The following is a 23,491-nucleotide window of genomic DNA, read 5'->3' on the forward strand; positions in this document are numbered from 1 at the left end:
GCTTAACTCCATATACTGGCAGCTTTGAGAAAACATGCAGCGCTATCCTGCGCCCTGAAAACCTACAGTAATGGCTACATCGTCCTGTGAAAGCAAGCTCTGTTTCTCCCTTTGCATGGTTAGCCTGGGCTAGGGTCAGAGAATTAAGGGACGCTGTGGATATTGGATGTCATCAGCAGAAGTAGTGTGCCTGAAGCAACTCTCCTCTGCTCTCTGAGTCAGGGTGCCTAGCAGTGCTTCACGTAGGGTGCATGCTGGCTGCGTTTGTTGCTAGAGTGAAAAAATAATAATTTTAAGCCAGGAAAACACTTCCAGCATGGAAAATAGAAAGGACTTAAACCTGCAGGAGACAGAGCATTTGAAGTTAAGGATTAAAATTCATCCTTAATTTGCCTTGCTTGACGTATGACACAAATGTTGATAGTGCATGGAGCGCGCTGCCCACTGGCTGGACTTGGCAGGGAGAATTTGCTGCACTCTCTCCAGGCAGCTGCACATGCACCAAGCACCCAGCAGCCATCCTAGACACTCGCTGTTGCTTTCAGCTTTCCTTTTATGCTTTAATTTCTATTTTTTGTTTGTTTGTTTGTTTTGTTTTTCAGTAGCGTTTCAGTTCCTTTCAGAGCACTCCCTTTGCTGATAATCTGGCTGGGTGCAGAGGCCTTTTCAGCCTGGGTGCTGGCAGTAGCTTTTGCACACTGCAAGTCATTGTACCTGTGCTGGGCTGGCAGCAGTGAGTGCCAAACATGTTTGCCGTTCAGTTCTAAGCGGATTCAAGGTCAGTTTGTTGAAAATGTGGTTTGACCGGTATGGAAGGCAGCAGATTGTCTTGGAGCTGTTTTTAGAAAACAAGCAGCCGCACAGGTAACCTTTGCCACAAGAGCAATTGGCGGTGGTGTTGTGCAAAGGGACGCGGGCTGATAATGCTTTCTGGTGTGCAGGAGCAGCCCGCATCTCTCACAGCCAGCTCTCGGAGCCATGCATTTTGCAGGGCAGTTACTAAGAGATGTGCTTCATTATCCTGGCCCAGCCCTGTCGTTCCCTCAGCGCGTGGAACAGTAGGAGACGGAGGATGTGGCCCCCTCCTGCTGTCTTGAACCAGGGATTCAGCAATTCAGACAGACACGGCTCTGGTCTTTCAGAAAGCTGACAACATTTTGATCAGTTTTATTTGTCATCAAATTAGCAGAGGCAGAAATGACTCTCCTCAGATGGTGAGGGGGCTAGATGGCTGCTTGAGATCCCCTCCAGCCCTGCTTTCTGCTAGTTGCAGTGAAAAGCTGTTTCTGTGAGTTTCAGTGAAATAAGCTGCAGCTTATTTACTAACTCCTAAACAAAGTCAGTCCTTGATTTATCACAGTCACAGAGCTGGAGCTTGCAAGCTGCCATGTGCTACTAGTATTGTCATGGGGGCTTCCGCATAAAGGAAATTTCCTTCCTAGTGTTGCTTCAAGATAAGTCGGATTCTCTATTATCAATACTGCTGTGAGAGCGGCTTCCGTTTTCCTGCTGTGCCTGTTTTGCATGTTGTGCATTTCTCTTTACCCTTGGGAAACAAATGTTTTCACAAGCTGGAGGACGCTTGGAGCTCCACCCATATCCTCTGGTTTAGTTAATCTTCAGAACCTAAAAATGTGTTTTTGAAGGTATGAAGGACGTTGGTCGAAGCGATCACATGAGATGCATAAAGAGTGCTTCAGAGCCCAGCGCTGGCGTTACAGCTCTGGCACCATCCCTCCTGGATGCACCTGGCCCCGTGAAGGTTTTTGTGTGGCACCACACATTAAAATAGCCATAGTTGTGTTCTGAGCTTAGCTGATCTGTCAGAGCTTTAAGTATCAGCTTTCCGTGTGCCTGTTTCTGGCCCTGAAACACAACCAAGATTCACGGGTTTTAGTTCTAGGTGTGTTTTAACCTGAAACCCTGAAGCAGAAAAACAGCTTCAGTTTGAAAGCGTTTGAAAGCATTGCAAAAACCTGCAGGCGTTGTGAAACGCCATGTAGAAATCAGCAAGCGAGGTTTTAACATGACCGGCCCCTGTCACACAGCTTCCAAGGCGTGCAGGTTCTTCCCATGTTACAGGAGCAGCGCAGCCTCTGTCGGGGCAGCAGGCACGGCTCTGCCCACTCCGTGCTGGCAGTGGGATCTGGAGAGCTGAGCTCCAGGCGTGTTACAGAGTGGCCTTCCTGGGTGGCCGGCCTGTCAGGAGGCTGACAGCTGTTGTGTCTCTGCAGTGGTGTTTTTTTGGAGATAAGTTGCTGGCTGTCCCCCAAAGCTGGCAGAGAGCGGGCGGCTGCAGGCCAGTGTGGGGACCCAGCTCTCGGAGGCTGCAGGGAGCACCCGGGGGTCCCCAGCCCTGCTGAGGGCCCTTGGCCCTTCCTGCTGAGAATCGGGGCACAGGTGGGGAGAGAACAAAAAGCCACTGAGGGCTGCAGCAGTGAAGCTGCTCGGACACGTGAAGAGCCACCAGCAGGCTCAGCATGTGGAGATGGCGCCGAAGGCGTCTCCTAGGGACTTTGACACTGCTTTTGTCAGGCAGCGAGCAGGGGGGATGGTGCCACAGAGGATGGGTGGGGATCAGGTGCGAGGAGTGAAGATGAGAGCAAGGGTGGGGAGCTGAGGAGCCCGAAAAAAAACAACCGAACTCTTGAACCTCTCACTGTAAACAGGAACTAGAAGACCGCAGAAAGCGGTGCCGAGGAAATGGGAAGGTAAGAGGGGAGAGGCAGCAGCTGTACGTGAAGAAGTCTAAAGAAAGCAGGCCTGGTAGCACCAAACATTGGCTACCGAAGCACAGGGGGCCTCCAGCCTGACAGGGGCTTTTCCCACCCTCCCCCCTCCAATAACTGGGTGTGATTCACAATGCTGAACAGCCAAAAAGGAGTTGCTCTCCTGAACTTTCTCACGCTTCTGTCCCTGAACCCCTGCCACCTGAGAAATACACTTCCACACCCTCCTTTAGGCCATGGATCGTGCTGGGGTGGGGAAGCCTCTCTGGGGGACCACCCCAGGGTGGTCATCAGCTCCCCCCTGCTGCAAGTGCTGCCTGCGGCTGCCTGGGCTTTCTGAGGCTTCCTTTCAGCAGCAGCAGATCCTAAGCTGGCATCAATTAATACTGTGGCACCGAAGTTTTCACAGCCTGACGTGGCACGTCATGGTTTTCCCGTGTCATGTTTTTTCTGTTCAAAATCAGGCTCTGACCTTCATCTTTTTACTAAGGCCACATGGGTGCTCTTTTCCCACCCATTACTTTTATCCCGATCCCGAATTTGGAGGGTTGTTGAGAACCATAGCTTTTGACCAAAGATTTTTTTTTTTTAATGGATGGCTTCATGGAGATATCTGATAGCTTACTTGTTTATGTAAGATTATCTGTGTCCGGCTTTATCTGTAGGATCCTGTCTGTCTGTTTTTCTCTTCAGGATGAACGTAACCCGGGGATCTGTGAATGTTAGGATTTTGTATAGAGACTGCAGCGATGAAATAAACTTGCTGAGCTGTTTGGGGGCTTGCTCAAAGCGGTGAAGCTGCTGAAGGGAGCTGTGGTAATTTCCACTGGACTTTTCTTTCAAAAAGCACCAGCCATCACAAGGATTCGTTCAGATCCAAGATGGCCCAGTGCCTGTGCTCCTCTTATGGCCTCGCAGTCCGCAGCTGCATCGGTGGTGAGGACAAACAGGAGAAGGAAAGTGTTGGTTCGCAGGATGCGCTGCTGACTGATCACAAAACCCACCTTTAACGTCTTTCCAACACCCTTATTGTTTTTTAATTAATTTCGTACCTTCTAGGTGGGCAAAAGCTGTTACATGTGGAATAGTTTCAGTGTGTTAGCTCCAGGGCACTTCCTACCACCTGGTCGAGTGGCAGGAGTAAGTTCAGAAACACTTGGGAGGAACTGAGATCTTGGGGTGGGGTTTGTGTAAGCAGGCAAACCACCACCAAAGTGCTGAGCTGCTCTCCCACTCCCTTTCAGGTTTCTCCTCCTTACCGCTGTTGTACTAGAGTATATCTTATCTTGTTGCCTTTTTTCCTTTTCCTTGTTTCCTAACTTTCTGTAGTCTTCAGCCTCAGCTTGTTTGTCACTCCTTGCCACCAGGATCAGGCTTTTGCTGCTGGCCCCATGGTCCCACGAGTGGGACGCTGCAGCTGGCTCGGAAGGGGCTGGAGTTGTCTCCCTGCTGCTGCCAGGGAGTGGGCACAGCCCTCCTTGGGAAGCTGGGGAGGCACTGACATCCCGGGAAGTCTGCATCTGAACTGTGGGTTCCTCTGAACGCACCGCCACTAACCTTCCGTGTGCGTAGAGCACAGTACTTTGAGTTCTCAGAGCTGGACATGTTACATTTTGGTTAGGATTTACCAGTCTTTATGTCCTGTTTCCAAAGGTGCCAACAACTTTAAAGAGACCTCTGGGAGGTTTAGATGCCCAGCTGCTTGGAAGAGCAGACCACTTCCATTTGTCTGTCTAATTACGGACTTAGGAGTCCAAGTTTGAGCACCTGTGTTGTGATAAATTTGGTCCATCGTAGTTCCCAGCTCAGTGAACTGACTTTCTGCTAACAAGGAAGGGCTTCATCCAAAACCCTTGGCAAAAGAATTTAACCACGGAGATGTCTAATATTTCTGTCTGAGAGTTCTCAGCTTGGCAGATAGCTGTTCGGGAGTTTCTTAATTAATGTGGGCTGCAGTGAGCCTGTGCATTAAGAGAGCCCTCATAGCCAACATTTTCGTGTATAAACAGTTATGAAAGACTCTGGGAAGGGAAAGTGGAAAGAGCCTGTTTTTCTATGGTTAAAATAAATGCAACTCTACCTCAAACATGCAGTTACAGAAAAGTTCATCTTGATGTTGTGTAAATACAGTTACAGATGCTGAATCTGCAAATAAATGGAGGTGAGGGGGAATAAATGAGAAGTTTTGGTCTCTGCTTTCTTTTATATGTATGCTAATTCAAAGTGACCGCTGCTATTTCAGGAGATCTGTTCTGGATTTGTTTGTGTATTCAAGAGCAAAAGTTGGCTTGTTCTTCCAGTGGTGGAAGATAATTCTTGAGCAAATTACTGGACAATTTGATCAGTCCAAAGTGGCTTTTACATTGCAGCTTTACCACTGACCTCTTTGCACCTTGAGAAAGCTGCTTACATGGTCAGCATGTAAGTCTGCAATCTATACTCCAGATTTATTCCATAGATAGTTACTCAGTAAAATTCCCAGTTGTGATAGGAAATGCTGTGAGATAGGGAGAGAGGCGGATTTTGGGTGAAAAATCACATTTTCTGCAATGACTGCTAAGAAAAGAAGCCAGCTTCTTTCACCTACTAGATTAGATGTATTTGAACATCATGTTTTTGTTCAAGCATGTGAACTGTCATTTATTTTGGGTAACATTGTGGTGTTTTCTTAACAGATGAACGTGAGGCAGTTCAGAAGAAGACTTTCACAAAGTGGGTTAATTCCCACTTGGCACGTGTGTCATGCAGAATTACGGATTTGTACACTGACCTTCGTGATGGAAGGATGCTCATCAAACTTCTGGAAGTTCTTTCAGGAGAGCGACTTGTAAGTGTTTGCTTATTAGTTTTCACTGTGTATTTTTCGTTTGTTTTAGTGAATGCTTGGCCCAACTGACGTACAGCAAAAATGAGTATTGAGGGTTCAACACTGCAAATGTCTTATGTATTAAATGGGAAAAAAAGTCTGTTGCTTCCAGAATAGCTGAATCCCTACATCGTTAAGATATCTTTCTGTTGGTTTCAGTAGGAATCAGATAAAGTTGTCTTTGAATGTTTCTTGCTGGTGAGATGCTGAGCACTTCCAGCAGTATTCTGCCTGCTCCTGGATCTTACAGAAGCGGAGCACTGAATGATCCCCATTACGTACTGCCTTCCCTAGAGCATGCTGCAGGGTGTGGAGAATAGGTTGGAGAGAGCCAGGCCCACACTGGGGGGCTCTGCAGTGGCTTTTGTTGTGCTGTTGGTCACATCCCCGCTGCCCAGGAATGCACCTGGGACTATTTGAGTTCCCTACAAATAGATAAGGCTTGGATTTTTTTTTTTGGTTAGAGGAATACTTAAAATGAATTTTAATAAATGGGCCAAATTATTTCTTTAGGTATGAAACCAGCACAAGCTGGTGAGTAAGAAAAGCTTTGTAGTGAAAAAAAATAATAAAATGCTGCTGCATGACAGGAAAACCGTGTGTGAGGAGATGGCTGGGAATCAGCCTTTCATTCTGCTCCTTAAATGATGGCTGTGCTCTTAACTACCCAATTTAAAGCAATCTTTTCAAAGAAATACGGGTCTTTAGCTAAGACCTAAGGCTACATGAGGTTGGGGCTGTGTAATCGCTTGTCATCAAGCAGTCCTATTAATGGAAGCTTCATGGGCTAAGACTCTGGGTAATGAATTGAACATATGGCCTGCAGTGTAACATCTGTACAGCGAGGCAAGAGAGGGAGATTTCCAAATGCATCTCTGAGGGTAAAAAGGAACTCTAACATGCAGGAAAGTACCCTGTCCTGGTGTTGTGTGGATGGAGGTAAACAGTCTCAGTGTTTGTCAACTACATTTTGCCTGAAATAAGTTGCTCTGTGCCAAGTAATTTACTTCAGGGAGGTATTAGGTTTCACATGTTCACCACAGGTAGCACTGAGGTCAGATTTTATTCCTACATGAGTAACTAAGATCCACATGCCACATTATTCGAGGATTTGGGCAGCAACTCTGGCACCTCTATTTAGATCTTCATATCTGCCTGCCAAGATTTGGCTTTCAGTGTCAAATAGCAGCGGTGAAGCTCAGACCAGACATGTGATTCTTGCTGCATGATTCATTTACATTTTTCACTCCAGGTTTAAAAAATGCAAACAGAGCTTACGCAGCTGTTTGGGTGGGGAGGGGGCAGGAGGCTGCTGGATCTAAACTTGCATCATCGGTTGCATATCGTGTTGGCAGCTGTCTGCACTACCGTAGATTCTTATTGTAACTTCGTTATCTCAGGCTGAAGGACAGCAGCCTCTGTTTGAACAGTACATTCCACCACACCTTCCTCTGCAAACAAGAATACAGATAACGCAATGCACTAAACCTTGAGACAATTACACACACCAAAAAAATTCCAGTAGGATCAGCACGTAGCATCCACTTGCTGATGTTCTCCAGCCCTTTGGAATTTGTTGTAGCTGTTACTGGGTAGCTTCTGACACCACCATGCCACCCAAGCACAAATGTAAAGGCAGTGTCTTATGAAGCGTCTTATGCAGAAAACTTAAAATTGAGACAAATATCAAGTGGTAGGAAAGCAATAAACAAACTCCGAAACTCGCCTAGATAATTATTTTAATACACTGTGTTTACTGATGCAGCAGAACAGGAGTTTTTTTCCCCGCATTTGACTCCAGGACTCTGGAGCTGGAGCCTGTGGAGCAGAGTCTGGTATTTAGGATACTAATGAAGGAAGCAGGGCCACCCTTTGCCCCCTGTAAGGCCTCCAGCCACATTTGATCAAACTGCATTTTTTGAAAGCTGTTGTGATTTTTGATGATGAAAACACAGACTTCGTGAAGGTATACTGGAGAACCTCAAAATGAGAGTGCAATAAGGACATTTACATCTTCTCCTCTTTGCTCAACTTGATCCCTAATGCTAGTGTTTAGTCCTTACTACATAAGGTCCTTTGTACAGACCAGTATTTGGAAATAAAACAACAGCATCAATGGTCTTACTGAGCAAAGTGGAAAATAATCCAACCAGTATGAAAAGATGGTTGTAATTTTGTTTGCACGTGCTGTTAATCAGTTTCTTCTAAACAGGAAAATAAAGCTGAGAATTGTTTTCAGCATAAAATTGAGCATTTAGCTCAGTTTCTTCCATCACTAGATAAAGGATTAGTAAATTCCTTACAAGTCCTGGATGCCCAAAGGTCGAACTGTTTAAACAGATTCTCTGTAGTGAATTTGGTCATGTTTCCCATTGGAAAAGGGAAGGGTTTTGATCTAAAACAAATAATAGAAGGCTCTGAGTTCAGGTAAATGTAATATGCATGGTCTTGAGCATGTCTTCCCTCTGGTTAGTTTTCTGGGTCTGTGTTAGCCCAGTAAAGAAGAAAGTTGTGCCTCACATTATTTCTCACGCTGAGGCTGTGCAGGAGAGCGTGGCAAGTGCAGCCACTCCTTGTACAAACAGGACTCCGACAGCTCTTCTCGTGATGCAGAACAGTCGGTAAAGACTGCACGACCTGCCTGTGCTGCTGTACCAAAAGGTTTAAGCTCCTGTCTCCTGCCAGTGCTCTGCATTTTTTCTCAGCCAGGTGACACTGGTCTGTGCAGGAATTTGCAGTGCCTTTTCAGCCTACTAATAAGTCGTAGTCTGAACAGCTCCAGACTGCACTAGCAGTAAGCTGCTGTGGTCCCCATGCAGCAGAGGGTGCCCCTAGTCCTGGAGCACAAAAGGAACAGCAGCCTGCTCCTGCCACAGGGCAGAGGGTGGCACAGGTGCTGGGAGGCCAGCCCCTTTGCCAGGCATTGCAGGTCCTGGGGCTGGATTCGTTTGTTCAGATTCACTGCGTGTACTCTGCTGCCTCACATAAAGTCCTTGTTTGTGGGGAGGGAAGGTCTTGCTGATCACTTGCAGGTTACATTTCCACGTTCCTGTGGGATATGCCATCATACAGGGTGTGGTTAGGAACCATTGGGCCCAGGATCTGACTAAAACATCTCTGGTGAATGGCATTAGCTCTGTCACCTTAGTGCTGGAGCTTCTGAGAGCAGAAGCAGTGTTTTAATCCCCTTTTCTGCTAAATAATTTGAGGCATTAGAATATACTCTGGTTACAGCTTAGGTAAGTGAGAAGGGCCTCCGCCTGCCCTGCAACTGGTGCTGTTCCCTTGGACCCCTCTTCCCAGCTGTGCTGTGAAGGACTCACTGAAATGTGACTTGGTGGAGCCAGCAGGAGGATGGATGCATCACTGTCCCTCTGGAGAGCCTTCTCTGAGCAACATTTGCACCCAAAGCAGGGTCGGTTCCTGGAAATGCTCGCCCTTGCTGGAAGCTGTGGGCTGACTTTATCTGCTCTGTTTGCCAGCCTCCAGTGGAGAACTGTGCTGGCTGAGAACTGAAGTGAAACTAAGGACCTCAGGAATTTACATGTCCCGAAGGGCATCTTTCTAGTGAGCGTTTCATCTCGGTGACTGCTAGTCAGGGTGCAGTTTGTGGGGAACGTATTATGGCTCTCACTGAAACTCTTCCCCTCAAATGCAGACTCAGGCAAGGATTTTGCCTGCACTATTTCCATGGCCAGTTAATTACATTTGCTGTAGAAAACAAAGAGATCATGTCAATTAGTAGTTTGGCTAGGTTCCTTTGGTGGCATCTCAGTGGGCACAGAACAAGCTCTTCAGCTGTAACCCTTATCCGCAGAACAAAGTTGCTTTAATTGTCTTCAGTTTTACAGCTGACCTCTACATGCTGCTGATGTGCTCCTGGCTTTTTTCTTTTGTGCCAGGCCTTCATAAAACTGTGTTACGTTGGTGTGGCAGTTCCCCCCCTTTTCCCCCCCGGAGGCATTGTTTGGAATAAATCTTGTCTGTTATTTTCATACTACTTATCCTACTCTGACTGACCAAAAAATGAAGGAAATTTCTTTCTCAGAGTGTTTTATTAACTATCTGCAGTTCAAATCTGAGCTGTCCTTCCGGAGTGCGTGCACCTGTATTTGCAGATGCTCTCTGGAGCATTTGCTACCAATTCCTTGTATTGCGTGCATCTGCCAGTTATCAGTTTCATTTATTTATCTTTAGGATCTTCTTTTCAAGTGTGGAAGAACTTGTAAGAGAGAAAAGAGCATCTTGGGAAAATGTAATAGGTGTGGCATGAACTTAATGAAATAAATTATCTGCCAGGTAGTGAGTGAATAGACGAGGTGGAAAAAATGAAGGAAGTAAGCAGGGAAAACATTCGGAAAGGCCAATGGAATGGGCCACCCAGCATGTGCAGCACAGGTCTGGGGGGTGCTAGCGATCCTGCCGTGGGTCTGACGTGCTACCACTAACCTTGGGTGAATGCCCTGTCAGATGCAAAGAGGCCCCTGAATCTGAAAAGCAAATGCATGCAGGATTGCTGCCTGGCAGTTGGCAATGTGGGTGACTCACCTGCCTCGACTGAAATCAAGCACTTGTTTTCTTCCGTTTACAATAATACATGTTTTTCTTCCTCTTTTACCTTCTAGCCCAAACCAACTAAGGGAAGGATGCGCATCCATTGCCTGGAGAATGTTGATAAAGCCCTCCAGTTCCTGAAAGAGCAACGAGTGCACCTGGAAAACATGGGATCTCATGATATTGTGGATGGGAATCACAGGCTGACGCTTGGCCTTATTTGGACTATTATCCTGAGATTCCAGGTGAGGATACGTGCATACCTATACACATGTCCGAGATTTCCATACTTGTTTTGTACATCTATTTTATTGTGCTTTTTAAGAGGGGACTGATCAAAGGTACTTGGTATCTGGCAGGGTCAAGTGTTTTTATTTTTATTGATTTCCTAATAAATATGAAACTCCAGTCACAGACGTAGACACTCTTGCAGACCTAGAAGGAAATGCTACACTCATCTGTTGATCACCTCTGCACTGATTGTCATTATCCTGGCTGACATTGTGCTTAAATGGATTAAGGGTGCCCACAGGAATTGTTTTAGCGTCTCACTTGAAGGCAGTGGTTTCTTGTTTTCCAGCAAGTTGCACGTTGTTCTTTGCCCTCAGAAAAGGCAAAAAATTGTCTGCCTAACTTTCAGCAATAGCAATGTTGCTTCACTGAAACTATGATAGTTTTTTTTTTTTTTTTTTTTTTAAAAAAAAAAGCAGTGAACTGTCTCCATAAAATCACAGAATCATAGAACAGCTTGGGTTGGAAGGACGTTAAAGATCACCTAGTTCCAACCCTAGTGCCAGGGATGCCACCCACTAGGTTAGGGTGCCTCATCGAACCTGGCCTTGAATATCTCCATGGATGGAGCATCTACAGCTTCTCTGGGCAAAAGAAGATATTTTTGTCCATATGAAAGAAAAAATGTTTGCCTTTGTTTTTATTTTATTTTTTTTTTCCTTTTTAAAAAAAATGCTACCAGCCTAGAATCTGGAACATGTATTTGCGATGCTGCTAAGGGCAAACACTGTTTCCTCCAAGCTTGAGGTTGGAAAATGTGTTTGCTCCTGTGAAACTCCTGGTTAGCTTTTGCCTGTTGATGCCCCTGAAAAGACCGCTACCTGCTGTGCCCCTCAGCCCCAGTGAGCTGGAAGAGGTGCCATGTAGGGTGAAACCATAATGCTGTATAGAACAGGGTTTGCCTTGACAACTGGAAATGTTCTCTGCTGAAGTTTAAATTATTTGCCTACAGACTAAAGAAAAGAGAAATCCTCTTGTAAAATAAGGGCAGATGAAGCTTTCTTCTGGGATGAATGCTCCTAAATGAGGAAAAGCTTTCACGTACTTCCACCTTGCCCTTCATCATAGATTTCCTTTGTTATGTTTTTGATAGAATTTTTTCATATTTTCAAAAAAAAAGGCAAAAAATGGTGTTTACTCGGAGGAATGAACAAAGCTTCTTTGTTAATTTCAGATCCAAGATATCAGTGTTGAAACTGAGGACAACAAGGAGAAGAAATCTGCTAAAGATGCTTTGCTTTTGTGGTGCCAGATGAAGACAGCTGGGTAAGCGTGGATTAAGTGATTATCTCTAAAGCGCTACAGAATTTTGAGTTTTCATTGAAATCATTTTAAATGGGCAAGTACATATATATCCTTAAGTGGATCCAACCAAGAGAAGTGAACTGTTGTTTACAAATCAGAAAATTCTGAATTTATTATATTAATTCTGTGCAATAAACATACCAACCTGATCATCCATGAACATATATAGCATATGCTGACTCCTGTCCACTCCTACTTTGAAGAAATAACTGTGTTAGGGTGTTTGCCACCAGTTTTCCCTCTTTCCATATAAAGTGGCATAGGTATGCAGGTGTTTAAAACAATTTCAGCTTTGCTCTGGTCTGCAGTACCTTTAGAGGATGCAGTCATGGAGTTCTTTCTTGTAAAGAATACAAGACCACCACTAGCCAATACACCACTAGCTTCTGTGCTGAATTGTTACTGTGAGAGTGAAAGTGAAGTTAACAGGTCCTGGGTCTCCAGCTCTTCATGTGTATTCTGGGAAAAATATAGAAGGAACAGAGCTGTTCCATGGAATTATAGTCAAACTTTCCCTTTTGATTGTCATGTGAGCAGGCCATGGGTGAGCTGAAGATTTGCTGTTTTCTGTCTGCATCTGTGTGTATTGACTGACTAGGATTTTCTGAGCATAAAAAGCTGCTCTTAATTCAGACTTTTTTTAAACTTACTTTCACAGCTCAAACATGAAATTACTTTTTGTTTAATGACATAAGACACAGATGTGCATTTTAAGCGTTAAAAGTGCTGAAATGGATTCTGGCCTTCCTACAGTATTTTTGCACTCCAGGCATAATGGGTTTTCTGTTCATGTTTAATGCAATGTAGTGGGATCCACCCAGCGTGGTGGATAAGATAGCAGCAAAGGTGCAGGTTAGTTTCTTGTCTTGGTTGGATCTTTTACTGTGAACTAGAAGGAGAACCAGAATTTGTGGCATAGAAATACTTCGAGAGCTGCAAGGAAAACAAAACCGATGGTAAGGTGGCTACTGTGACATGCTCCCTGATTAGGCACATGGATTCCTAGTGTGAATTTGAATATCCATGTATCATTCTAATTCTTCCTTTTGAGTGATTTTCATAAATGGAAATATTTCCAAAACATTTCTCTAACAGTGACCTTTTTGTATACTTAAATATCCATTGTTGCATGTTTACCCCATGAAACATGAGTGTCCCGCTGATGAGTTGGGGCACTTCAGCATTATTGTAGCAATATATTTAATCCTCTGCTTCCAAGAACTCTTAGAAAAGTGGTTTGTAAGCACCCAGAAATTTGTGGGGGACTTAAAAAATACCAAACTTACCAGACAAATTGGGAATCCTTGTACCCATGGGGCATGAAGGTGGCTATCGTATGTGTTTTGTTTAAAAGTCAGAAGGTGAATAGAGTCAGTCCTTGAAGATGCCCTGGCACAGCAGTTTCAATAAAAACTTAATGCATCACTGCTCTTGTGGCACCTGCATCCTTAGAAAAGGTTTCACTCTTCTGTTTTCCTCCAACTGTTTCTTGAACTGGATATTCTGAGTACCTGAAAATGATTATTTGCCAGTAGCTGAATTGGGATCATGCTTTAAACTTGTAGGGACCTGAAACATCCTAGGCTTCAGGTTAGGCAGCAAGTTATTAAAAAAGGCGTTCAAGTGATGCATTTAGAGCCTTCGTTTAGGAATGCATAGCAATTCTGCTGGGTTTACAGGATTAAATAGCATGCACTTACCTCTAGTGTCTGTCTGATTAGAAACCATTTGTGATGATAGCTTGTCTATTATGGGATGGTAACGTCCCACCCTCAGGTTTACAACAAATATGTCACTCCTGCGACCAGCCCTTAGTGATAGAGCATACAGAGCTGCAGCAGAAATGCTGTATTGATCATGCTCTCTTTGCTTTTTGTTCTGGCAGTTACCCCAACGTCAACATTCACAACTTTACAACAAGCTGGAGGGATGGGATGGCTTTCAATGCACTAATACATAAGCACAGGTATGTGTGGGTAAACGTCCTTATGGATTTTGAAAGCTTGGACTGGTACAGCGTGTGCTGTGTTTTGAGGGGAGGAAGTGGAAGAACTGCTGATAGTTTTACAGCAACTTGCCTTTCACTCTTGTGGTCACTGTAAGCTCATCTGGGCAACAGCTTCTCACATCGCAAGTCGTGTTTGGGTTCAAGAGAATAAATTATACACGTGATTGTTTCATTCTGTGAGTGACCAGGTTGGAGGAGAGGCGTTTATACCTTACTGAGTAGCCCATGCTGAGCTCTGGTCACCCAGAATTGAGGGTTTGGCGGTTGGGGCACAGCGATGGCCTGGAGGAGAAAGAAATCCCTGGGCAGTCTGGAGCTGGACTTTGTCATGTCTGGCGATGCCACCCATTGGCAAGCTCGGGTGAAGTGAGAGAGCTTGCATGCATCCATCATCGTGAGGAGAGACTGTGTGACCACAGCTTTGACTGTTTGTTTATTTTCCAGGTCACCTTTATCTGTGGTAAACTATCCTTGTTTTTTGCCATGGGCTAGGTTCTGCTGCTCTGCCCTGTGCTGAGTATTACTTAGTTCCTTTAATATGCCATTGAAACATACAGGGGCACTGGGCAAGTGAAACCTTGGCATCCTGAGAGGCCAGGGTTTCTGGGAATTGCACATTTTATTTCATTTATTCATTTGAGGGTGGCTGCACTGTGCTTTGGGAAATCTAAAGAATTTTTCATCCTGTCTAGGCCTGATCTGATTGATTTTGACAAGCTGAAGAAATCAAATGCACACTACAATCTGCAAAATGCTTTTAACCTTGCAGAGCAACACCTTGGTCTTACTAAGCTCCTGGACCCTGAGGGTAAGCATTCCTGCAGTTTTAATGCTTTGCAGCTCTCTGTGGGCTCTTTTCTTCCACCCCTCCTTTTCCAAGGACACTGTTTTGTGATAGCTTTCTGTCTTGAGGAGCAGCTGGATGCTGCTGACTCACTTAGTGATACAGCTAGAGAGGGAAGGAGAGAATGCAAGATGCCTCCTGCAGAGGACAGAGTTGTGGAAGCACAACAGCTTTAATTCTGAATTTATATTCCCCCATTTGACAAGACCACTGGACAGGCCATGTGTACATAAAATCATTCCAGTTAAAGGCACCCTTCTGGTCTGCTCTGAGAAACACTCTGCTTTTTAGTTTGAGCCAGAAGATGACAAATGCGGACTTCACCCAATAGTTAGCAATTCCTTTCACAGACTCTTGAGTGAGTTTTAGCCTGTGCTTTCATGAGATTGTGCACTTGTGTATTGGCAGAAGTGTTCACAATGCTAGGACAAGAAACTTGCTTGTCACAGGACAAATAAATAGAGGCCATGTGTTTGGGCAAGTTTCTTCGTGCTTATTTTCCATAGCCTCAGAATTGCTGCAGGAGAGGAAATAATTTGTTTTCCATCTGTGTATCTCAGAAGATTTGCTTGGACAGACTTGCAGTTAGCTTTGAATCTCTCTCTCTCCAAATACCGATACAGCACTGACATTTTCTTCCAAATCACACAGGCACAAGGGAAGTTAGCCACGCAGTCTGTTACAAAATCTGGCCCAAAGACCCCTCGCCCATTTCGCATGCTTTGACCATGGTCTGCACTGAGACAGAGAAAGGACAGCTTCTTAGTGATAGAGTTCAATACTGCATAACACCAAGAAATTCAGAACCAGTCCAAAGCTGCTGAATTTATTTCTGATTAGGACATAAATTGTAGGAGCTGAACTGCCACTGAACCCATTTCTCAGACTCTTGAGCCTGTTCATGTTGGATTATTGCCTTTGTTGTTTTAACTTGTGCACCCTCAGTGTGCTAAGACAACTCTTGTTTGGTTTGCAGATATCAGTGTTGATCATCCTGATGAAAAGTCAATCATCACCTATGTGGTGACATATTACCACTACTTCTCCAAGATGAAAGCATTAGCTGTTGAAGGAAAACGTATTGGAAAGGTTTGCAAGTTCAAATTATCAGTTGCTATAAAGTAGTTTAAATCTTTCTGATTCTTATTTTTCCCTCTTGGGTGTTAATCCTTAGAGGTACCACTGTATGGTAGTTTTTAGTTTTGCTTTTGAAACATGTTTTGAATGTTAAATATTCCCATATGACCATGAGGAGTAGTTAATTTCCAGCTGTCTCTTATTAGAAAACATTTGGCTGGTGTTTTATTTTTGTTTGTTAATTGTGCATCATTGCTGCTTTTCCTTTCCCATTAGCTGCTCCTCACCCTCTGGGTCCTCTGTCTCTTCTGAAGCCCAGAAAAGTTCCTCATTTATAAAATGTGCAGTCATTCTCTGCCCTTCGGCAAAGCTGCCCCCATCCTTACAGCTAACAGACTGGATGTGAATCCTTTTGTAAGCCTCTGCTCTGCCCCTCTGTTGCCTTGGGATCATGGGAATTCAGTGCTGAGAAATGCAAAGCCCTTGTTCCTTGGGGAGCACAGCCCCCGTGGTGCTCAGGAGCGAGCGGTCTGATTCATAAGCCAGCAGAGCTTCCTTTATGCAGCTTGTTGGATTGAGATGACTCTGAAGAGCACTGCCCTTGAATTCATCTTTATTTTGTGCTGCTTGTTGTAGGTGCTCGACAACGCCATTGAAACAGAGAAAATGATTGAAAAATACGAATCGCTGGCTTCTGACCTTCTTGAGTGGATTGAACAAACCATTATCATCCTCAACAATCGCAAATTTGCCAACTCGCTCGTTGGTGTGCAGCAGCAGCTACAGGCGTTCAACACTTACCGCACAGTAGAGAAACCACCCAAGTAATTTTAATCTTAGCTTAAAAAAACAGTGGTCTTGTTTTGGTTTAGTCAGTCATTGATTTTTTTTTTTTTTTAAACAAACATCCAAGTAATTTTAATCTTGTCTTGAGAATTTATTTTTCTGAACAGCACCAGGTATCACATTTCTAATTGGCACTGACCATTATTACTAAGAACCTATTTGCTTTATGCTATTCGATATGCACATAGTAATAACAATAGTAATAATAATTGAAAACATGTGTGTTGTCTGCAGGATCTTATAGTACTGGAAGCTATCATTTCACTGAGATGCCTGCCCTGTAATACAAGTGGTAATAGTATATACCATGTTAGTGCAGTAATATCACCAGCCATGTTTGCTAGCGGCGTACAATACGAAGACACAGCTATTAAAAGGCTCTTACTGCTTTTCCTAAATCAAGAGGAAGTGTGTCTGGCTTTGTAAAACATAGCTCTGCTTGCTACAACTGATACAACCAAAGCCATGCAACTTATTTCTGGAAGTTTCTTTTAGTATTATGTTATCTGATCTTATTTTTGTCTAATATAAGTCCTAATGGATAACAATTGCAATTGAAAACATTACAAAGTATCCAGACGTTTTCTAAAATTGCAGTCTATTCCCTAGTGCCTTTGGAGTTTGTTTATTTCCCAGGCATACAACTCAGGGAAAACAGTGGGAAGAGTTTATTGACTGCAGTGGGCAGTTTAAATAAAACTTCCATTTCTTGGGTTGATGAACTAGGACAACAAACGTAATAGAATAAAAAAATGCAGTCTTCTGTCCCCCTAAGGGGCTTAAATCTAAACAGATAGACAACTGACTTCCGTGAAGTTGAGGTTTTCTTTTTTTTTCTTTCTGTTTGACCCATCTGGTTGGAGAGGCTATTTCTACTGCTTCCAGTGTTCACACAAGATGCAGGTGTTTATCTGAGTGTTCCATTCATAATGCCAGTATTGTATGGAAGTGCTTTGTAATAACCTAGTAGTAATGAAAGCTTTATTGTAACTATTATTTTGGAAATTTTGTTTAGGTTTACAGAAAAAGGAAACCTAGAAGTGCTACTTTTTACCATCCAAAGCAAAATGAGAGCCAACAATCAGAAAGTATACATGCCAAGGGAGGGCAAACTCATCTCTGACATTAACAAGGTAAACTGAGCCAGCAGCTGCTGTGTGACTCAGGATTTTGTTTTTTCCTTTTAGTCTCAGTCTCAGCATACTGGAAAGAAACGCATGTGTTGTCTCTAGCCTTGACATGGGGGACCATAAAGGATGGGAGAGGTGGGGTGATGGATCTGGTAGCCCTTGCTCATCCATGGTTGTAGCTATTGCTAATTGGCAGAAAATAGCAACAATATTGAGATATTGCAGCCCTGCCTACTAAGTTTCGAGGACATTTGTCCCAGCATAGCTCCCTGCAAGCAGGAGGTTGAGGGAGTCTCAGCAGAGCCAAGTACAGCAGCAAACACCCTGTGTTGTTCAGGGCTGTGGTGCTCTTGCAACACCTCTGCCTTCCCTGGCTCCCAGCGGGGAACAGAGCTGGCCCTCATCTGCCTTGCAGCCCCCAGGCTCACATCATGGGAGAGTAAAGGAACTGCCATGACCAACCCTTTGGGTTCCCTCTTGGGGTTTATGCAGCTATTTTTTTTCCTGGTGCAGCTGGCAGAACAGCAGCAGAGCTGACAAGCTCTTTCAAGGATAACAAACAACTTAGAACTGTGAGCTCTCCTCATTTGTGTTTGATCATGCCTGGCATTCCCAGAGCAGCTGTTGGGGGTGTCTGTGGCCTCGGTCTGCATCCTGGAGAGCAGTAAACTGCACAGCTCTCCTGTTTGCGTTAAGCTCCTGTGCCTGCAAATGCCTAAAATACTTCGGGTTTCAGGCAATTTCACATCTGTTAGGATTTAGAAGAATCTAGGGTAGTTTGTGTTTAATTGTGGGTATTTTTGTTGTTTGTAAGGAGATCTGAAAGGTGATTAGCTGGCTTTCAACATGCTTCTAAGGCTCTGTTTTTGTAGTATTAATGCCATGCATGTGAATAACTTCTTGCTTTGGGAGAAAAAAAGGACTTGCATGCAGCGGAAGTCACTGAATTCTGTACTTGTTTTCCTTTCCAAAGTGGATGTAATAAAGAACAATTGTAAATTGGTTTTAGGGGTGAGAAGGCATGAATCTCTAATTCTCATTTCCTAAAGGAGAAAGATAGAATCCCTTCCTTGGGTATAGCACTCAGAAGACTTTGAGACAATTGCTTTCTTACACATTGAAGCCAAAGTGGTTTGCTTAAGCTTTGTAGGAGGCAAATAACAAGTGAACTCAAGAAAGTGCATACGAGATAAACAAGGCTTACACCTCTTGCTCAGAAAATGAATTTATAAATTGAGACCAATTTTTAAGTCATGCTCTTACATTAGCAGACAAGGTGTAAGGCCAGCCTATATAGACCAGATTCATTGGCATTTAAATAAATTTGCCAGTTCTGAGAAACTTGGCTGAAGTGACTTCAGTACTTATTTCATGTGAAGAACATATGATTTATCATAACCCTATATGCATGTGTAGTTAGAAGATGCATTTTCTTTTTCTTCACATCTTCAGGCCTGGGAAAGACTGGAAAAAGCTGAACATGAAAGAGAACTGGCACTGCGAAATGAGCTCATCAGACAAGAGAAACTGGAACAACTTGCACGCAGATTTGATCGCAAGGCAGCTATGAGAGAAACTTGGCTAAGTGAAAATCAACGACTAGTTTCTCAGGTGCTGCTTTCAGAAATCGTCTGTGTGACTAAAATGATTCCTTTGAGTAATTACAGGGTACAGTTCTTGTAAAGAGAACATTTGCTCTCCTGTGCCACTTGTGTTACTGAATCTATGCTTATTTATATTTATTGCATGTGTGTAAAAGTATATTTAGAATATATGTATATATATTACTGTTCTATCTTTAATGTATTCACACATACCCATTCTTGGAATCTATTCTTCCGTATTCAAGAGATATTCATGTGGAAATAACTACCCACAGTCAAGATTTTGTTTACCTGAATATTTAGGTCAATTCAACAGAATAAGCGCAGGAAATAAAAATAAAAATAAAAATATTATTTGAGGTGGCTGTTGAAAAGGAAACAAAAAAAAACCAAAAACAACCGTAGGCTAATCCTGATGTCCACCATGGTTGTTACACCAAATCTAGTAAATGATGTCTGATTTTATCAGAATTATCTCTGGTTTTATAAGAGGAGTTTTCAGAGCATTTTGAGATTGTGAAATCTTAGAATCACAGAGTATACCAAGTTGGAAAGGACCCACAAAGATCATCGAGTCCAACTCCTGAAATAGCTAATGAGAGTGTTCTGCACAATCAGAAGTCACTGTAGAGTTCGAGTACTAGGGCTTTTCTCCTCGGCAGCCATTGCTGAAGAAGTTTCTCTGTCTTTACAGGATAATTTTGGCTTTGACCTTCCAGCAGTGGAGGCTGCAACAAAGAAACATGAGGCCATTGAAACAGACATTGCAGCATACGAAGAACGAGTCCAAGCTGTGGTTGCAGTTGCAAAGGAGCTTGAGACTGAAAATTATCATGATATAAAACGCATCACTGCAAGAAAGGACAATGTTATACGCCTGTGGGAATACCTCCTTGAGCTGCTCAGGGCACGGAGACAACGGCTGGAGATGAATCTTGGCCTGCAAAAGATTTTCCAGGAAATGCTGTACATTATGGACTGGATGGATGAGATGAAGGTAGGTGTTGCCCATTCAAGAACATAGAAAAATGTTCTAGAGATGTGTAAATGTCCTTTTTTTTTGTATTTTTTTAAGATTTGTTTTGCCTATCTGGTTTAGTTCGCAAATTCAGAAGACCCACATTCATGGGCAGTGAACAAATTTCTTATACCTTATGATGTTATTTTAAAATAAAGATTAAAAACTATTAAGGAAAAGGACCAAGCTTGCTTCTATAAAACGACATGCTTCTATAAAAAAATGAGGATGCAGATTTTAGTGAAAGGGAATTACATGAACTCTCTCCATCACCACCGACGTGAGTCACCTTTTCACCGCTGTGCTTTAAAAGCATGGAATTTCTCTGTCTGTTCTGCTGGGACGGAGGAAGGGGAAGAATTATAACTGTGTTCTTGTCCATGAGCCAGCAGAACTTGGAAGCTATTAGAGGAAAGAAAGATGTGTGTAGCTCGCTGGCAGCTCACAGTACCTGCACTGAGTGCCTTTCAGTGGTCCTGCTGAGCTGACTGGGCTTTCCATCATTAAAGAGCATGGTCAATTTCTTCATGGTTGCCAGGGATTTGAAAAATGTTGGTACAAATTCACATCAGTCATATCTCTCTAAGTTTGAAATAACTCTGCTTATGTCCCTACTGTTTCTGTGGACGTTAGTCAGTGTAACAAAGGAGAACAGTGTAAAGCATGAAGGAGTCATTAAGAAATGAATAGCTTATGGCCTTGAGCCCATTTTATGTGTCTTTTTCATTTTTATCAGGTGCTTCTACTGTCTCAAGACTATGGCAAACATTTGTTAGGAGTCGAAGACCTGTTGCAGAAACATGCTCTTGTGGAAGCTGACATTGCCATTCAGGCTGAGAGAGTGAGAGGGGTCAATGCATCTGCACAGAAGTTTGCCACTGATGGAGAAGGTAACTAGCAGCCAACACATCCTCCTTAGTTTTGATTATATATGGGGTTATGTGTGAGCCTCATTAGTTCTGCAAGGCACGTTAGGTTAAGTTCAGCACCAGAATAAGAGAATCCAGCTTCATTTGTTCCTTCTTTCCTCACTGTGTCAATGATTAATTTGTCAAGGTAACCTGTTCAGAAGTTCAGTGCAGCTTGTGTTTTGTCTGCTATGTCACACTCCTAACCAGCAGCTGCTGTAACTTTGTAGCAGTCACCATTAATTCCCGGTTTTGTGTTTCTAATGAAACATAAGCAAATAATTATATTAAGTCTGATATTGTCCCAATCTATGCTAATTAAAAGTGATTCCACTAAAATAGCGTAATTAACTAGGGTAAATAATGTTTGGTTTGTGTTGTGATATAAATCTGGGGTAGTGAATTTTCTTTCACTGAAAACAGTCGTAGGTGTCTTACCCTTTTTATTTAGTTAGTTTTTTGTCTTCATTCACAGAACAGCATTTTTTGTTTTGTTTCATGGGATGGTGAAGTCTGAATTGTTCACATTGTTTCAGGAGACTAAATATGGATTCTCTTCCATAAACTTTGCAGACTGAATAAGCAGAAATTAAGAACTCTAGGTACACCCCAGCTGTTGCAATGAAAATGAATGAGTCTGTGTTGTAATGCACATTCTCTGTCTGAACAGGTTACAAGCCGTGTGACCCGCAAGTTATCAGGGACCGCGTCGCTCACATGGAGTTCTGTTACCAAGAGCTGTGCCAGCTTGCAGCCGAGCGCCGGGCCCGCTTGGAAGAGTCCCGACGCCTCTGGAAATTCTTCTGGGAAATGGCTGAAGAAGAGGGTTGGATCAGGGAGAAGGAACAGATCCTTTCATCTGATGACTACGGGAAGGACCTAACCAGTGTTGTCCGTCTCTTGAGTAAGCATAAGGCATTTGAAGACGAAATGAGTGGTCGTAGTGGTCACTTCCAGCAAGCGATAAAAGAAGGTGAAGACATGATTGCGGAAGAGCATTTTGGGTCTGAGAAGATCAGAGAAAGAATTAAGGATATCCGGGAGCAGTGGGCTAACTTGGAACAGTTATCTGCCATTAGGAAGAAACGTCTGGAGGAAGCCTCTCTCCTTCACCAGTTCCAGGCTGATGCTGATGACATTGACGCATGGATGTTGGACATCCTCAAAATTGTCTCCAGCAACGATGTTGGTCATGATGAATATTCTACACAGTCCTTGGTCAAGAAACACAAGGATGTTGCTGAAGAGATTGCAAGCTACCGGCCAACCATTGACTCGCTTCACGAGCAGGCAAAGGCTCTACCCCAGGAACACGCCGGGTCTCCAGATGTGCAAGGCAGGTTGTCCGGAATAGAAGAAAGATACAAGGAGGTTGCTGAGCTGACTCGGCTGCGTAAACAGGCCTTGCAGGATACCCTTGCTCTTTATAAGATGTTCAGCGAGGCAGATGCTTGTGAACTTTGGATAGATGAAAAGGAGAAGTGGCTGAATAATATGCAGATTCCAGAGAAGCTGGAGGACCTGGAAGTGATCCAGCACAGGTGGGAATGGATTTACCAGGAAGTTTTGGGAATTCTGGCTGGAAGTTTTTGTGCACCAGCCACCTTTGTTAACTTGCCTATGACTCTGGTTCTCTAATGCCTTTGTGATCTTTTTTTTTTCTCCCACAGATTTGAAAGCTTAGAACCTGAAATGAACAATCAGGCTTCCCGTGTTGCAGTAGTGAACCAAATTGCTAGGCAGCTAATGCACAGTGGCCATCCAAGTGAGAAGGAGATCAAAGCGCAGCAAGATAAACTCAACACGAGGTATGTGAAGCCCTCATGCTCATGAAAAATGTGACACTGGATGAAAAAAGTATAGTGGTGTCACTTGTGTTTCTTGTATGTGTTTTTAAGTATATTTTCATACTGTTACCTCAAGTATCTTCAAAGTAGACCCTCAACTAGCTTCATCTTTCCTTCAAAAGGAAAGAGAGCTGTATCTCTGAAATGTTCAATTAACAGATAAAGTTTTGTTACTGACTTCAACCAGCTCCTAAGCGTATCAGTACCATGACTTGAGAGCTGGAAAATTGCTATAGTAACTGTTATTGATTTAAAACAAATAAACAAAAAGAAACCAATACAATACTTCAAGTAAACTCTCTCTTTTTGGTTTCAAAGTCCACCGAGAGAATGGAGTTGAGTGTATTTAGTGTGAAAATTAGATGTAACTAGCAATTTTTCACTTGAGAAAAAATTATACTTACAAGGTACTGTCAGTACTGCTGACACTTGACATATCCTTATATATGCTATAGCTTGGTTAA

The 23,491-nt window shown here is 43.4% G+C and overlaps 1 protein-coding gene across 4 annotated transcripts in view; it reads left to right on the top strand.

Annotated features, from left to right (window-relative positions):
* The window catches only part of SPTBN1 (spectrin beta, non-erythrocytic 1), a 135,353-nt gene that overhangs the window by 73,127 nt on the left and 38,735 nt on the right, over positions 1 to 23,491 (top strand). For all 4 annotated transcript variants that reach the window (XM_084285089.1, XM_084285088.1, XM_084285091.1 and 1 more), the window contains 13 exons: positions 5,405 to 5,556; positions 10,221 to 10,394; positions 11,615 to 11,706; positions 13,631 to 13,711; positions 14,446 to 14,561; positions 15,574 to 15,686; positions 16,311 to 16,498; positions 17,536 to 17,653; positions 19,103 to 19,261; positions 19,949 to 20,251; positions 21,009 to 21,162; positions 21,851 to 22,721; positions 22,851 to 22,988. In XM_084285089.1, the coding sequence (XP_084141215.1) occupies positions 5,405 to 5,556; positions 10,221 to 10,394; positions 11,615 to 11,706; positions 13,631 to 13,711; positions 14,446 to 14,561; positions 15,574 to 15,686; positions 16,311 to 16,498; positions 17,536 to 17,653; positions 19,103 to 19,261; positions 19,949 to 20,251; positions 21,009 to 21,162; positions 21,851 to 22,721; positions 22,851 to 22,988 (2,659 nt within the window). The remainder of the gene's footprint in view (positions 1 to 5,404; positions 5,557 to 10,220; positions 10,395 to 11,614; positions 11,707 to 13,630; positions 13,712 to 14,445; positions 14,562 to 15,573; positions 15,687 to 16,310; positions 16,499 to 17,535; positions 17,654 to 19,102; positions 19,262 to 19,948; positions 20,252 to 21,008; positions 21,163 to 21,850; positions 22,722 to 22,850; positions 22,989 to 23,491) is intronic.

This window comes from Netta rufina, assembly GCF_964035555.1.
Source record: "Netta rufina genome assembly, chromosome: 3".
NCBI classification, from domain to species: Eukaryota; Metazoa; Chordata; class Aves; order Anseriformes; family Anatidae; genus Netta; species Netta rufina.